Source organism: Choloepus didactylus, chromosome 6 (assembly GCF_015220235.1).
Source record: "Choloepus didactylus isolate mChoDid1 chromosome 6, mChoDid1.pri, whole genome shotgun sequence".
Taxonomy (NCBI): domain Eukaryota; kingdom Metazoa; phylum Chordata; class Mammalia; order Pilosa; family Megalonychidae; genus Choloepus; species Choloepus didactylus.
Window position 1 is genome coordinate 12661580 of NC_051312.1, and position 18149 is coordinate 12679728.

Consider the following 18149-nt stretch of genomic DNA (forward strand, 5'->3'; position numbering starts at 1 on the left):
TAAACCCAGTGATAACTCAAATGGTGGTTTGGTGTCTTCCCTGAACCATTCAGAAAAAGCTCAGTTCTTCTGAAAAACTCGGGAATAGACTCCTCAAGGCAGGACACATGATCACACCCACACGCCACCTTGTCACTAAAGGTCTCTTTGTCTAGGACACCTGTCTGAACTGACAGACCATGGGGAGAGTGTGTGCACATTCTGGTCTTTGCAACAGTGACTCCTAACCACACTGTTATTCTTTCAAAATATATTTTATTAGTGGCACGTGGAATTTAAAGTTAAGCAATTTTTTCCAGAGTGAAGGTTAGCTCTGACAGACTAAAAAATCGAGCAGATATGTCACAGTAGAAATAGCATTTCCAGTGTAAAGAGAGAATAGGAATATTCTCCACTTAGGAAATTACTTTCTTTACCATGCTGACCACATTGTACACACACCCAAATCAGTGGGAGGGGAAATCCTGAACTAAGGGGCAGTGTGCAAACACAAGTCCCAGTGTCATCTCATCCACTGGCCCCTCCCTGTCGTTAGAGGCTGGGGAGGTCTCGGGCCTGGCTACTCACTACACGAGGACACAGAGGGTCTGTGACAGGTGGGAGCTGGCTCCACTCAGGCATGCTGGCCAGTGGGAGGGCACCGTGTGGTCAAGGTGAGCAGAAAACCCTCAGACTTCCAGAAACCCTACAGTGCCTGCCGGTCTCCACTAGGACCTTTATGTCTCCAGATCAGGGAGCTCTGGGTTACCAGAGAGTGTTTTCCAAGCCTCTGGAAACATGTCTACATTAGTTAGAAAAGATTTGAACTTTTTTAGAAAAATCAGTTTACTCTCTCATAAATGGGGAACATCTCCTGTAAAGGATTTTCATGATTTTACCTGATGCTTATGCTGCTTGTTTTACTGACTCAAAATGAACCCTGTGACACTGTGAGGGTCACCTGGGCTTCTCCCATCAGCTCTTCTGCGGCTGCTCCTGTCTTGCTTTCAGAAACCTCCACCATAACCTTTCCTTCCCACCCTGCCCCCTTCACTGGTCCTTTAGAAAGTCTGCAACCGAGAGCCCCAGGGAGCATGGGTCTCTGCTGGATCCCTGCATCTTTCAAGCCCACATATTCTGTCACTGCTCCGGGTCTCCTGAAGCTAAAATGCACCCCCTGAACTGAGGCAGTTTCTGTCAAGTCAAGATCGTGTTATTTCTTCTTTCTGACCTAACCCAATGAGAACTGTTCAAGAGAAAGGCTCACTAGAGTTTATCATTTTCACTGGTCTTATTTTGATCTCAATACAGGCAGTTGTCTCACCACATCAAAACCCACTCCTCAGTCAATCATTCAGATAGATGCTTACTGATCAAAGCAACAAAACGAGTGACAGATGTTTTTCCATTTTTAGATCTAATTGATTAAGCCGAGTCTCTGCAACAGGAGACTGTTTTACCTCCAAGCTAGCATCCTAGTATACAATCTCCCATGGGCTTAGGGCAGGTTGGTGGTAGTTGTTTCGTCCACATCAATTCCAGAGTGCAGCTTGCCATCCTTCGCGGCTGCCCAGGGCATGGATGCCGAGGTCCACTTTACTGCCCAGTCTCCTGTTTTGCTGACCAAGATGACACCACCTAAACCTTTAAGCCTTGACTTCATATAACCCAATGACAGGTCAGCAGCTTCTTCTAATGTCTTTCCTGAAAAAAGGAAGGGTTATGAAACAACACATGTTATTGAAAGGAAAAACATCATTTATGATATGAAAAACCAAAGCAAGTTAATGAGTTAACAAAGATTTTGGGAAATAACTTCTGAATGCTTAAAATGAGGAACCTCCCCCCAAAAGGCCCTCCTTGCACTGAGTTCAAGCAGATCTGCCTTCTCTCCCACACCCAGGCTCAATGTCCTTCTACTTCCCTTCCTCCTGAGACAGGAAAGACAAATAGTATTTTATTTTTAAATGCTTTCCTAATTTAGGTCCTAATAGAAACTGGGAAGGAATCGAAATAGTCTTAACACCCTGAAAGCAACATCTGTAGCAAATAAGAAAGGGTTTCATATTCTTCAAATAGCTTGTATTTACTCATCCTTATGAATTATGACCTTGCTCTGTGTGGAAGAGAGTGAGTCTGGCCAGATTCACTTTCAGGATGCTTTCTCCATGCCCCGTGGTTGAAATGGCTCCAATGAGATTGTCAGCATAACCTCCAGACCCTGCTCAAACAAGAAAGTGATTGGTTCTTACTGAGCAGCAACAGTCAAGAAATGCAAACACATGTAACATGTCTAATGCTACATAAATATTATGTCCCAAAGAGTGCTAAAGTGTAGGCAAAGGTTGGATTAGCAGCCATGACCTTGTGGATGCAAAGCTAGACTAATAATTGCTGTAAGAATGCCCCCAAATCCAGGAGGACGAAGGAAGGCACAGAGGGAGGCTCACAGCAGGTGGATGGCCCCTCTGCCCCAAAGTGTATCTCCCCGCATCTTGCTCAGAAGCCCTCCTCCTTCTCCTCCACACCCCTCACACATACGAAGGAAGGACAACATAACCATGTTGTGTGGATCACTAGGAAAACCACTACAGTAAAATAATTTTGGGAAAACGAGTACCACCAAATCTAACAGCTATGCACCCTGTCCAACAATTTGCAGGACAGCACTATTTATTGAGAATGGCTTAACTGGACCTGAGGGAAATATTCTGGGCTCCCCACTTACATGGGGATCTGGAACTAAAGCTACTCAGATTTCTTCCTTATTTTGGTCCAGGATTGAGCAACCTTATAGCCTTCTCACCATCATTCTGCATTCTGTATCTGTTAACACATAACTACCAGCCTGAGAGCGCTTCAGCCTTGACAAGTTTTCCCTTTACCCTCCCCTAGTTGACACGCAGCTATTCTATGATTGACATTTGCCTTATTTACTGATGCTGGACATGGGGAGAGGGCTCAAGCATTGAGATGTTGCACTGAAAGTCACAAGGTCCCAAGGATACACAAAGGCAGATAACTTCTGGGTTCTAGTTTTGGAGGGAGCTGCAACTGGGTAGCGAATGTGAATTATTGCAATGGGAGGAGGTATTTTTCTATTTTCTGACAAACTTCTTCTATGGGAGTGAGCAGGCCAGTTCCCATTGTGCCAATAAAGCTACCAGACCAGTCTCTGTCTTCTTTGCAATTACCCTCAGACACAAAGGCCAAGCTGGCTGAAAGAAGGGTCCTGACAAGTGTACCCAGATTGGGCAGGCATCCACCCACATAGATCCACTTCTCAAGAAGACAGCTGTGTTGTCTGAGGCGCATGTTGCTATGTGCCTAGCATCACCCTCTCCTAGGTGTCCACACAGGGGTGTCATCTGCAGCCTGCTGGAATGCTCTCAGTGGAGGGCTCATCAGAGAGGCTGAGCAGAGAGAGCTGGGACTGGGCAGGAAAGGGCTGAGTCCAGGCACACCTGATGTTCAGAATCAAGGACTTCTGAGAATTTAGGTTCTGTCTGCTCACTCTCTTTCAATACTTTAGCATCTTAACTCAGCAGGTTGGAAATTAGTTTCTAGGATCTGCTCTGGCATGGCCCTGTAGCCTGGATGTAAGCTGGGCTTACAATGACCTGACATATTATGGTAGGATCTGTGCTATGGAGAATGACTTTTCCTCTGAGTTTATGATGGAATAAAGGGTATCAAGAATTGTCAACAGTGTAAATTACTCCTAAAGACTTGAGCAACAAATGAAAAAGGGACGGTAGGGTTAGTTTTTGACTAAAAGTGTAAGCTGTTCTTTTGGGCAGGTGAACTCAAAACTTCAATCATCTGCAGGGGTTAGTGGGACTTCCCACAAGAAAAGTCTGGTGAAACATATAAGCCATGCCCACCCCCAGCCCCACCATCTACTGCCCCTGGGAATTAGGTCATGTGCTTCAGTGTTAAAGCAAATAACACTTCAATCTATTATTTCTGTGGTAGAAGTGTTTCACTTTGGGAATCTATTCATACTACTCAAATCTAATAACTGTAAATTTATATTCTCAGTTTTCTTAGATTATAAATTCAAATCCATGCTGGGGAAGAGGTTTCATGTACTTAATCCTTTGGGAATAAGTCAGTCAGCAGATTCTGAAACAGGAGCTAAAGAAAAGCAAGAGGCACTGAGGGTAATTTGGGGGCAATTTTAGTATCTCCCATCTCCATCTCCCTCAAGTCATTCTCAAAAGACAAGCGATCTAGGAAAAACAGCGTTTACTAGATAGAAATGCCCCTCCAAGGCAGTAGTACGCTAAAGGACACCTTCCAATCCAACTGCCTCCCCTTAACTTCCAACTCAATTGCCCCTCTTCCTGCAGGGGGAGAAGGCGTCCAGAGACTAGAGAATGAGGAGAACCTGATGATAGGGGAAGTAAAAGAGAAGGGGCAGGTGTCACCATCAGTCCTACCTACACATGGTGAGTCGCCCACTCGGCCAGCCATTTTGTTAATGATGCCCCCTGTAGAAGTTGCGTAGGCTACGTTTCCTTTGCAGTCCAAGGCAACAGCACCCACAGTTCCCAAGTTTCTGACAAAAGTAAACAAAAAAGGAACAGATTGAAGATGAGGAACACTTCCCTGAGTATCCATGTAGCCTAATACCACTCAAAGTCCCAGGTCATATGTTCATGGCTAATGGGATACACTTTGATTCCAACATTCCAGACTCTTGGAAAGGGCAAAGAAACACTGTCTGCTTTTTATTCTACATGCCAGTTACAGTTGGATTGCTAGACATTCCCTTCGACCTCAAATTTAAGAGTATCATACATCCAATCTCAGCACCACCGTTTTTTCACTGACTTCAGTTTTACAATGTCTCATTCTCTCCATCTATAAAAAGAGGATAAAAAATAATACACAGTGCATTTCAAACTTTAGTGTGCATAAGAAACCACTATGATTTTGATTTGGTAGGTATAAGGTAGGACCCAAGAATCTGCATTTTAACACCCTCTCAGGTGATGCTGATGCTGTCAGTTCATGGACCCCATTTTGCCTGTTTCATGAGATTGTTGGGAAGATTACATTAAATTTTCTAATTAATTATGAATTCATGAAAATCATGAAGGCTCTGACAGGTGGGGTGACCACACATTCTGGTCACCAAGGACCTCATTTATGCCTGCTGTCTCAACTTATTAATAGTGCCCCCACTCACTCTCAAAAACATTCCAGTTTGGAGACTAAATCATATGGTCATCCTATTTACAGGCCATGGTAAGGGCTTCTATTCCAAGTTCAAAAACAGGTAAAACTAATCTTTGGTGTTAGAAGTCAGATGAGCGGTTACCTTAGGGGGAGGCTAGTGAATGGAAGGAGGCAAGAAGAGAACCTTCCGGCAATGTCCTTTTTTTTTTTTTTTTGATCTGAGTGCTTATTACGTGGGTACATTTACTCTGAAAATTCACCAAGGTGTACATATATGATTTGAAGCATGCTATGCTTCAACAGCATGTTTTTATTAAAGGAATCATTCTGGCTATTGTACGGAATTGACTGAGGGAGGCAAGAGTGGAAACAGCAGTCAGGAAGCTTGAAGAGATGGTGGTTTGTGTTAGGGTGGTTTCAGTGGCAAGGGTGAGAAGTAGGCTAGAGTTGAAACATTTTGAAGGTAGAGGTGATGGGATTTGCAGGTGGACTGTAAGAAAAAGAGAAATCATGAATAATGTTTTTGGTCTGAGCAACTGAAAGGATGCAGGAACCATCTGCTGAAATGCAGAAGACTATAGGAATAGGTTTTTGTTTTGTTGTTGGTGTGTGTGGGGAGGCAAAGTGGGGTGGGGAAACCAATAGTTCAGTTTTGGACATAAGCTTGAGGTACCTATAAGGCAATCAAATGGAGAGTCTGAATGACAAATTGTACTCTGACTTAAGGGAGGTACCAAATCTGCAAAGAGAAATTTGACGTTTTATCTAGAAAAAATTTGGACCCTATTTTCCATCATACACAAAGAGCAATTCCAGATGACTTAAAAATATAAAAAATAAAACAAAAATCCTTCAGAAAACTCTAGGTGAGTATACGTTTCAGGGTGGGGATATCTTCTACATCTCTAGTTTTACTAAAAAACTAAAAAGAAGAGGTAAATAATTTGATTACAAAAAAATTCAAAACTTTTATATAGTAGAAATATCACAAAGTAAAAGGAAAATAACAAGATTTGGGGGGAAATTTTTTTTTCAACACAGAGGATAGCCCAAGCACTTAAGGCTGATCAGAAGGGGACCAAACCACCTAAGACAAAAAAAACGACAAAATAGGCAAATGCATAGAAAAGAATGATCCACACATGCAAGATGCTCAAACACAACTAACAATCAGGGAATAGCAAAGTAAAATAACAACAACATCCTTCATCTGAAAAATGGCTAAAGTGTCAGTCATTGCTGGTGTCAGGCCCACCCCAACATCTGCAAGGGGTTGGAGGTCAGCATACAAACACAAATGGAGGACCACATATCATATATTTAATACTTGAAAGTTATAAATATGTTCTATCCTCTTACCATGACAAGTATACTCTGAAAAATATTGTGAGGCTATAGTTTGCTTATGATTGAAAGTTGACAAACCACAACAACTTATTTTTGTTATTACTGTGCATATCTAGATGCTTTGATGATCGGCTACTGATGCCCGGATGAGTGCAGAAAGAGACGCACTTATAAGTACAATTCATAAAGTATTACATATTTATTTTGTAAAATTAATTTTTTTGCTTTCATTTCAGTGAAAGCATGAATTACATACTTGTAATCAAAATTTTCATACAATATGCATTTCATTGGCAAAATGACAAATAATACAACCTTTTTCAAGTCATTATAGTTCTTAGATACTTTTTAATAATTTTAATTTGGAGAAGCTTCACTCTTTTGAGGCAGTAGCAACTGGAATGATCAGTAAATTTCTTAAAGCTATGTTTAGATTTGGAAAAGAAACTTGCTTTTTAAATTATCACATTCAAACACCATAATGGGGTTACATATGGAACTGTTATCACAGAAGATATTACAAAATATTTTTATTTGATCATATAAATCACCATCAACTCTTATAGTCATTTTCATCATCTCTAAGGAGTATCTAGGTTCATGCAGAATATCTGAAGTTCTTTCAAATTTCAATGCTGGTATATTATAAGGAAAAATGAAAACAGAGGTATCCTGTTCAATTTTGTTCAAGTCTCTCTTCAAATTATAATATACTTTGATTTACAATGAACAGAAAAATAGGTCTACAGAAATAAATTTGGGGATTATTTGCACATGAATCTTCTCTTTCAAGTCAGGCAAATATTTTTGTTCCCTTGCTTCAATTTCCTTACATTTTATTGGAATGTCATTTTTGTTGCATATGTCATATGGAGTTTTGTTTTTGTTTCTCCAAACTTTAAAAAATATTTTATAATCCTTTTAAAAGTGAAATAGCTGATGCACATCTTTTTAAAGCTCTTGTTAAGATTGTTACTAGAAATAAATAGTTCATGCTAAATAACTGTGGTTAGCATAAATTCAAAATTAATTTCATTTTCTATTAAAGTCCATGATTTGCTCTTTGAAGATCTTCTGTGGTTTTGCTTAACTCTTCTTATCTTAAATAAAATTTAATTACTTTAACAGCAGTTAGTTGGAATTCCCATCATGTGTCTGAGAGTTGTTTACAAGGTCAAATAAAAATTCAGTCAAGGTGTTCCATCTTCAGACATTCCTAGAAAGCACTGTATTTAATCTCTCTGTTGTTTCAAAGCATCATCACCATAGGCACAGTTGAGGTTACATTTCCTTGAAAAAAATTCAAACTGCGAACCACATATGTTACAGAGAATATTTCTGGATCTTCAGCCAAATGTCTTCCCTTATATAGTTTTTATTTACCAGTCATCTTAGTTCCATTATCACAGGCTTGCCTTTGACAATCTTTTAAATTAATGCCTAAGATTGAAAGTTTTTTTTTCAATTCTTCACTTAAGTCGAAACCTGTATTTTTGAAAGCAGGTGTGAAGCCAATGAAACACTCATTTGATTCAGACTTGTTTTTTTTCAAGTAGTGCAATGACACACATAATAAATGTTGCTTCTGACCATAGTACATTTTAGTTGAAGTATTTTGTTTTTTAAAATTTTATGTATGATTTCATCTCTCACTCTATTACCCATCAAATTAATAATCTTAGCTTGAATTCTTCATCCTATAAGGTGACCACTGGTTTTATTATTTTTTGTCCTAATTATATGTATGGTATTCATTTTATCATCAAATTTTGAAATAATTTTTACTAAATCTAGAAATTTTCCATTGTTTTCTGTAAACATCATGCTGATGGTGCCATGAAAAGCATCATCAGTCTTGGCTTAAATACTGGGCACGTTACATTATCCTTTCAAGAACACTACACTTCAATGTTTTATATTGTTGTCTTTTTCTAGTATTATCAATTGTTTGTCATTTATTCAGTCTTTTTATTCCAGTTCTAGTGACTGCATGTGTGATTTTTCATGTGTCTGATTGATTGTGATCAGCAATTAAATCTTCCTTTAGTAAAGGATATAAAGTTGTAGGGATTTCATCTGACCTGTTCAAGTTGTGGATTTGGAGAGAATAATTTTCTCATTAATTTTCATTGTTTTGACAAGAAATTAAATCTTCATTTAACCAAGAATCTATAAGGACCTGTTTGTGAATTTTGTGTGGCTCAGCCTGGACAGAGACTGTTTACTTTTACCATTTCCAGGTTTTAAAAATGCAAGCAGATCACTTCTTTGAAGACTTCTGCTTCTTTATTCTTTTTTGAGCTCCATGTTAGTTTCTTTTTCTATCAAAATCTTGACTTATAGTCATTCTCAATAGTCTAAAGGATTAAAAAATAAAATGTAATTATATTCAGTGTACAAAATTAAAATATATTTTCATCAAAAATAAAAGAATCCAAAAAAATTGAAAAATAAAATTTTTTTCAGATATAATTTCAGATGTAATTTAAAATATGAATTATTAATGAATATAAATTTTTAAATCAAAATTACGTAAAAGCTAAAAATTTTAACAAAATTTTGAAAATTTAATAGTTAAAATATTTTAGTAAAACTAAAATCATTCATAATTCTTGTATTCAATGTCCATTTAGTTGTCAACATAAAGAGTTTGTTCGTTATGCATGTTTCATCTAGATCTGAGTTGTTCAGTAGCCATGGCTACTGAGCACTGGAAATGTGGGTAGTCTGAATTGAGAGAAGCTGTAAGCATAAAATACACATCAGACTTAGAAGGCTGTTTGAAAAAATAATGTAAATGATCTCATAAATAATTTCTTATATTGTTTGCATGTTGAAATGATACTTTGGACATACTGGTTTAAATAAAATACATTATTAATTTCAGCAGTTTTCTTTTACTTTTTTTAATGTGGCTACTAGAAAATTTTAAATTATGTATGTAGCTCTCATTTTACTTCTATTGGACAGTGTTGATCTGGACATACCAATACATAAATTTAAGAGTAATAGGAATCATTTAATGTTGCCAAATGTTCCTCAGCACCTACATGCAACTATGCTTGCATATACCATGCTAATTCACGAATACCTCCAGAATGGAATTGGGAGAGGTAGAGAAGCAAGAAAATGGACACTTGACACTACTGCAAAAGCATACTTCGTTATACAGGAATCTACTTTTCACTTACCTATGACTTTTTGCTGCTTAAACCTCCCCACACTTCAAAGCAGTGTCCATTTCTGATTTCAGCTGCGGCACAATCCACAAGTTTCTGGATTCAGGTGGCCTTTTGCTTCCAAGGCATAAGGCAAGAGATGTGGAGAAGCACTTCCCTGGGGGCTGGACGGTGTTAGTCACAAGTGTGGACGATTAGGGTGTGGGTCATGCTGTGCCGGTGTTGAGTGCCAAAGGTCTCCCCTTGTGTTCTGTGATAAACTGGTTGCTCTGTATATTTGTGTTATGAGGGCACTCTAAAGTGTAGGGCCCAAACCACTCATGCTTATAGCTAAAGAGCAGTCATGGATAGCGGAGATGTGTATTGTTACAGAAGTTTTGGAAAGCAATCTGGCAATATCTACTAAAATTAGTACATGAACCACTGACAAAGCAGCCCCCTTCCTGTGACTCTATAGCCTACAGACACAGGAGCATACCAGGTAAGGCTATCAACAGCCATCAACACCTGGCTAATCTTGTAAAAGATTCTTAACCTGGGTATATATCACAATTACCTGGGAAACATTTTCATAATATACATGCTGGGCCTTTCCACCTCAAGATGCATTAAATGACATTCTTTAGGGATGAGGTCCAGATGTGTATTTGAAAAAGCTCTCCAAGTGATTCTAAGGTGTACCTCTGGGTAAATATTAAAATTCTAAAAAAGGATGCAGAATTAGTAAACTGAATGCCATTATAAACTCCCAGCCCATATTCACATTTTGTTTTTCAAATTTTGCTTTAAATAAGGGGACTTTCATTTGGGATTTTGAATCTGTAACAGAAAACTTTAATTCAGTACATATGATAATTAGAATTTTTAAGAGAATACTGATTTCTCTGCACTATGACGAGAGTGTTTAAGTAAGTTCATGAGGTATACTAGATCAAAGAGAACCTGACTGTTCTACTTAAGATAAACTGATCAAGAAGCATCCAGATGATTAATACGTTAATTAAGGCACTCTTCTATGAAATCATGTCAGAGAATGAACTGTTAGCCTAATCTGAGTTACTATTCATAAGAATAATAGACATATTTAAGACTCACAAGAGCAGAATTTCCATTATTTAGTTTGAATTATTTTGTACAAAAACTGAAAATATTAAAAAATACTAAATATTTGACTTTAATAAATTTAGATAATCAGACATTTGTCTAACTTTTACACTGATTGACTCCCACAAATGCGAGCCACGGATGATACTTACTTTTCACAGTCTGAATTTTTAACATCTTTTTCAAGCTTCTCTTTTTCCAGGTGCTTTTTACTTCTTTCTGTTACCAGTTGCTCTCCAGGAATCTCTGGAATCCCCATGGCAGCTGCAAATTTTGCTGCACCTTGGTCAGTAAGAAAGCAATGAGGTGTCTGAGCCAAAAAGAAAAGGAAAAATAGTTATTTTTGAAATTTTTTTCTTTTTTTAACTGTTTCAAATGTGTGGAGATAATTACTTCTCTCTGGGTGAAAAAGCTGAAAAATATAAAATCTACTGGCTTGTTTTTCTGAACGTTGAAAAAAGCCTAGGTTATTGTTTGAGTTTTTGTATTAAAAAAAAAGATGGAATATTATTGGAGATACGTATTACATATGTTCTTAAATTTATAGAACTTAATTCATTTTATTTAACACATGCTACTAATTAGTTGGTCTGTTCGGGTTGTACGTGTTGGGCTATATGTCTTGATAGAAGTCTGAAGAAAACACAGGAAGATAACATGAAAACAAAGTAATCACTGGTCCAGTGATTACCGATCAAGTTACACCGTCAATAGAGTCAGAATCTTGGCCTATTTGGAAACTCAAATAATGGTGCTTCTGTTTTTTAATATAATCTTAGGAGGACAGTGATTAAGTATTTCCCCGGAGTCAGATCCCTGTTTAGTCACTGAAGTACAGCAGTAGCAATTCCTTAGGAAAAGTATTCTTTAGTCATGCACACCTTTTCCATAACAAGACGCGCAAGTTTAATGGGATTTGCTATACAGCGGACTGCAGATACTGCTCCTGTGGACAGATCTTTTCCATCCATGATGCTAGCATCCATCTCGACTTCACCATTTACATTTAACACAGAGCCACAACCTAAAACAAGAAAGAAGATGAAAAGCAAGAATTAAGAATTTAAAACTGGCTTCCGAGTTTCCTCTAACCTGCCCCCTTTACTTTGTAATCTACTTCATTGTTGCAGGATCACTTTAAAACAAAAATCTAACTTGGTATCCCATGATGCCCTTCATGATTGGCCTTTTTCCTACTTTTCCAGCTTCATCTCCTTTCCTAGGCTACATTCTACTGAGATATGAGGTTTCCTTGAATGTACCATAAGGTCTCACTACCCTCTGTGCCCTTGCACATGCTGCTCCCTTTACCACTAGCCCCCTTTCTCCAACTTTCTCTGCCTAGAGAATGCCCACCAATCTAGCAATGTTAACCTCTTCCTGCCTCTGTCTCCTCACAGGGTAAGAACATTAACTCATTGAATCCTCACAACCACCGATGATGTAGATAATGCATGTTAAACACTTGGAATTGTACCTGGCATGTGTAAGCATGCAATAGGTCTTAACTGCTCTGATTCTATACCAATATAACAAATAAGAAAACCCAAAAAGCAACTTTCCCAACATGAAATATCTATTAGATGATGAGCTAGGAATCAAATCCAGGTCTGTGGTTTAGATAGCTATTTCCTTCTACCAAGGAAGTACACATATTTTCCATTAAATTTTGATGCCTTGGTGGATTGTCAAATAAAACCCAACTACAGAAGCAGTTATTTCAGGGTTAAAGGAGAAAATTAAACTAGAAAATCTTATGGGACTGAGAATGTAAGTAATATTAATTTCTTAAAATTACTTTTTAAAAATTTAAAGGCAACATCAGCTCTCTTTTGGGTAGAGAATGAGATGCTTTAATATTTTGCTTTAAGGGAATAATACTCCATTTGCTTGGCTAATGTGGGAAGCAAGTGACTAGGAAAACCAAACCTGAGACCTTTACTTCATTTGGGTTACGATAATAGGAATTTACTTCACTAAATTTGTCTTGCAGAAAGAAAAGTCTATATTATGGCTGCAAAAAAATTTTACTATTGTTTCCTAACCTAGGACATAGTATATACTCAACTATTTGTTGAGTGCATGCTATTTAAAGGGAAGCAAGTACAACAGAATTATGTTTATACAAAATGTATGGGGCATATTAGAAGATAACAGGGAAGGAATATTGGTAGATACATGGTTGACTACTGCAAGTTTCATGAATAAAAAAATAAATTAAAAGACTATCCCCATTCCACCCAAGATGTTTCTGATAAGTGGCTAGTTAGTGAGAAGTAACAGAAATAACTCTTGAAAGATTTAGAACTCAACTGAGAAGAAATGAAAAATTATACAAGTTAGTGTCATGCTAAAGTTAAATTGTGTGGAATTGTAGCCAAGGTGGAGTAACAGGTTGAGGCTTACTCTCCTGTCTTAAAACAACTAGACAGATGCTCAAAATATATGATATAGTGATTTTCAGACAACAGACTGCTCCACTGATCCCTGAGAGAGGGGAAACAAAAGAGGGGAGCCCTGAAATTGCCTCGGTTTACTGCCTGGACAGTTTATAGAAATGCAGTGCAGGACAAGGAACCCAAAGAAAGGCTGGCAGTTTTCCTTAGCTGAAGAGACAGAATAGGGAATTTGGGAATCCAGAGTGTCTGGAATTTGTGGGGCACAGTACTTGAGGGGAGACAGCTGCACAGAGAGAGAGCCACATATAGAGAGTGAGTGAACTCTGGAGATATTGCAGAGGGTTCTTTTTGAGTTTTCAGCTGAGTAATGATCAGCACATGAATGTGAGGTAAGAGGGAGAACCAACAGAAAGGAATTGGTGGAATTAACCTAAAGCTCACCCAGGGATGGAAATACTTCATATTCACAAAATCCAGAGTGAAAAACCTTCTAATCATGGGGCAGAGAGTAAAGTACTCAAAAGCATCTTGCATCAGTAGTGGGCAAAATCAGACCTAGGTTAAAGACTGCTCTAGGGCCACCTCACAAGGCTTAAAGGCAAGCCTCAAATGGATCAAACTGTTTTCAAGGAACTTAAGTATTTCTCAGAACAAAGCTCAAGGATATTTAAAGTAATACAAAATATCCAGCACCTGAGAAGGTAAAATTCACAAAGTCTGGTATCCAATAAGAAATTACCAGATGGTAGCACAACATTATGAATGCAACTAACAGTACTGAAATACAAATCTGAATTTGATTAAAAGAGGAAATGTTAGGTTGCATATATGGTAAAGGAATAAAAAATTTAAAAAAATCCATGGAACTATGATACACAAATAGGGAACCCTGAGTCAAACTACAGACTATAGTTATTATAAAAGTGCAAGGTGTTGCTGGTGGGGTGGTGTATGGGAATCCTGTATTTTATGCATGATTGTTCTGTAAACCCACAACTTCTCTAACAAAGGAAAAAAAAAAAAAAAAAAAGGAAACTACCAGGTAGGCAAAGGAACAGGAAAATATGGCCCACAAAGAGTTGGAAAAAAAAAATCAGTAGCAAAAGACGCAAAAATGACACAAATGTTAGAATTAGCAGACAAGGACATTAAAACAACTGTTATAACTATATACCATATGTTTCAGAATGTGGAGAAAAACATGAACATTTAAAGGAGACATGGAAGATATAAACATGACCCAACAGAATTTCTAGAGATGGAAAAAAAGAGCCTGAAATGAAAAAAAATACTGGATAGGATATACTGCAGTAGATTATACCATGCAGCAGAAAAGATGAATGAATTTAAAGACACAGCAACAGAACCACCCAAATCAAAAAGCAGAATAAAGACTGAATACAATTGAACAGAGCATCAATGAGCTCAAGAACAATTTCAAGCAGCCTAATATATGTGTAATTGGAGGTTCCAAAGGCGAGGAGAGAGAGACAGACAAAAAGTATTTAAGGAAATGGTAGATTTTTTTTTTTTCTTTTTCAAATTTCATGAAAACTGTAAGGGCACAGATCTGAAAAACTTGATGAACTCCAAACCCCTCAAAACATGAAGAAAACTATACCCAGGCATATCATGATCAAACTGCTTAGCACTAATGATGAAGAGAAAATCTTAAAAGCAGCCAGAGAAAAAGGGTTCATTAGGTAGTGAGGGAAAAAGATAAGAATTATAGCAGATTTCTTGTTGGAAACAAAGCAAGCCGGAAGACAGTGGAGCAGTATCTTCAAAACCCCGAAAGAAAAAACAAACAAACAAATAACCTATCAAGTTAGAATTCTGAACCTAGAAAAAATCTTTGAAAAATGAAGGCAAAACAAAACCCTTTTCAGAGACATAAAAGCTGAAAGAATTCATAAAATAGAAGATGTGCAATATAAGAAATGTTAAAGGAAATCCTTCAGGCAGAATGAAAATGATACAAGATAGCAATCAGGATGCTTACAGAGGAATGGAAAGCCCTGGAAATAGTAAATATATGGATATTTTGATAATACCTTTAAAATACAGCTTTAAAACAAAAATAGTAACAATGTATTATGGAATTTGTAACATACACAGAAGTAAAGTGTCCCACAACACCACCACAGAGGCTAGGAAAAGGGAAACAGAAAAATGCTGATGTAAAGGTTTTTAAACTACACATGAAGTAAGAAATAGTATCACTTGAAGGTAGACTGTGGTAAGTTAGAGATGTATACTATAAACCTTAAAGCAACCAATTTTTAAAAAAAGAGGTCTAGGAGACGGAAGAAGACTGTGGCATAGAGAGGAGTGGAATCTAGTTTGTCCCCCTGGAACAACTAATAAACAACCAGGAACAACTAGTAAATAATCTGGAATAACTGCAGGGGGGAAAAACGTGACTGTCCACTCATCATACACCAACCTGAATCCAGGGGAATGCCTGAGACTGCAGCACAAAATCTGTAAGTAAAAACTGCGGATCCAAGCTGGGAGCCCCTTCCCACCATGGCCCGAACTGGAAAGCCTCACTGTGCTAGAGAGCAGCACTCTCCCAGCAAGTGAATATAGCTCAGCTGAGCTCCAGCTGGGGTTTTAATTAACAAATGTGGACTGCTAGATACAAGAAATGAATCCCCAACAAGCAGACAGAGGCTTTTAGTGACGACTGACCTTGGAGAGCTGGAGGGTGGCCGCAGACCGGCCCTGAAGGGGACTTTCTGTCCCTTTTTCAGCTCAGTGGAGAAAGCCGCAGCCACTTTCAGTTCCCAGCACTCTGACCCAGACAAGGGTGGAGATAGCTCAGGCAGAGAGACTATTCATATGTAAATGACCTCTCCCTAGGGGCTGTATCTTCCCTAAGAGGAAGAAGGTGGTGCCAAGCTCTACTACCCGCCTTCCATTCAGAACCAGACCCCAGAGGCTGCAGGAAAACAGCCACCGGCCACACATCCTTATACTAGTCTGGAGCTACAGGCTGACAGTCGCCACCTGCTGGGCAGAAAAGCACAGTGATTTGAGACCTCACAGGGTGTACCAATCTTCTAAGACACACCCTCAGGGAGATGTGATACTATTGCCTCCTTCTCAGACCTGAGCCCGTTCTGGTCTGGGAAAACCTGATTGGAGTTGCCAAGGAAATCAGATGCCTAGATAACAGAAAATTAAAACCTACACTAAGAAAAATCAAGTTATGGCTCAGTCAAAGGAACAAACTTACACTTCAACTGAGATACAGGAATTTAAACAACTAATACTAAATCAATTCAAAAAGTTTAGGGAAGATATGGCAAAAGAGATGAAGCGTATAATGAAAACACTGGGCATGCATAAGGTAGAAATCGAAAGTTTGAAAAAAACAACTGGCAGAATCTATGGAAATGAAAGGCATAACAATAGAGATGAAAGACACAATGGAAACATACAACAGCAGATCTCAAGAGGCAGATGAAAACACTCAGGAACTGGAGAACAAGAAACCTGAAAGACTACACACAAAAGAAGAGATGGAGAAAAGAATGGAAAAATATGAGCAACATCTCTGGGAACTTAGGGACAAAATGAAATGCAGGAATGTATGTGTCATGGTGTCCCAGAAGGAGAAGAGAAGGGAAAAGGGGCAGAGGCAGTAAAAGAGGAAATAATCAATGAAAATTTCCCATCTCTTATGAAAGACATGAAATTACGGATCCAAGAAGCATAGCATATGCCAAACAGAATAGATCAGAATAGGCCTATGCCATGACACTTAACAATCAGATTATCAAATGTCAAAGATAAAGAGAGAATCCTGAATGCAGCAACAGAAAAGCGATCCATCACATACGAAGGAAGCTTGATAAGATTATGTGTGGATTTCTCAACAGAAGGAAGTGTGGTGATATATTTAAGATACTGAAAGAGAAAAACCACCAGCCAAGAATCCTATGTATGGCAAAACTGTCCTTCAAACATGAGGGAGAGCTTAAACTATTTTCTGACAGACAATGACAGAGTTTGTGAACAAGATACCTGCTCTACAGGAAACACTAAAGAAAGCACTGCAGACAGTAAGGAAAAGACAGGAGTAGGAGGTTTGGAAAACAATTTTGGGAGATAGTAGCACAGCAATGTAAGTACACTGAACAAAGATGACTGTGAGTATGGTTGAAAGAGGAAGGTTAGGAGCATGTGGGACACCAGAACAAAAGATGAAAGATAAAGACTGGGACTGTATAACTCAGTGAAACCTAGGGTGTTCAAAGATTGTAAAAAAAGGTACAAATATGTTTTTACATGAGGTAGAACAAATGAATGTCAACATTGCAAGGTGTTAAAAATAGGGTGGGATTGGGGGAGGGGAAATACAATCAATGCAAACTGGAGACTATAATTAACAGAAACATTGTATTATGCTTCCTTTAATATAACAAAGGCAATATACCAAAGCTAAATGCATACGAGTGCCAGGGTATGGGACTCCTGGCACTGGTGATGTTGTCTGACTCTTTATTCTACTTTAGTCTAATGCTATCTTTCCTTTTGTTGCTTTGTAGCTGTCATGTTTTTTTTTTTCTCTTTGTTTTTGTTTTTTTTTTTTCTTTTGTCTAATTTCTTTGACTCTTCCTCCTTCTTTGTGTCCTTATATAGATAGTGGCAATGGTGCTGAATACATAAATACATGACTATACAGGGAACCAATGATTGTTTACTTAGGATGGAATGTATGCTGTGTGAACAAAACTGCCTTCTACCTTATAGGAAATAGAAACATTCCCTGGAAGACACATCTGGCAAAGCTCACTTAAGAAAGAAATATATCACACAAATCATAACTTATCTATTAAAGAAATTAAAATCTTTAAAAACCTTCCAAGGAAACAAAACAAAAAAGCAAACCAAAAAACTCTAGGCCCAGATGGCTTCAGTGGCAAATTCTACCCAACGTTTAGGAAGA

The 18149-nt window shown here is 38.1% G+C and overlaps 1 protein-coding gene across 5 annotated transcripts in view; it reads right to left on the bottom strand.

The window, feature by feature from the left end:
• Positions 1-238: 238 nt before the first annotated feature.
• The window catches only part of ASRGL1 (asparaginase and isoaspartyl peptidase 1), a 31782-nt gene continuing 13871 nt past the window's right edge, over positions 239-18149 (bottom strand). For all 5 annotated transcript variants that reach the window (XM_037838401.1, XM_037838405.1, XM_037838402.1 and 2 more), the window contains exons 3-7: positions 11675-11817; positions 10946-11103; positions 4422-4540; positions 2090-2200; positions 239-1683 (exon numbers count right to left, since the gene is read on the bottom strand). In XM_037838401.1, the coding sequence (XP_037694329.1) occupies positions 1478-1683; positions 2090-2200; positions 4422-4540; positions 10946-11103; positions 11675-11817 (737 nt within the window). In that variant the 3' untranslated portion in view covers positions 239-1477. The remainder of the gene's footprint in view (positions 1684-2089; positions 2201-4421; positions 4541-10945; positions 11104-11674; positions 11818-18149) is intronic.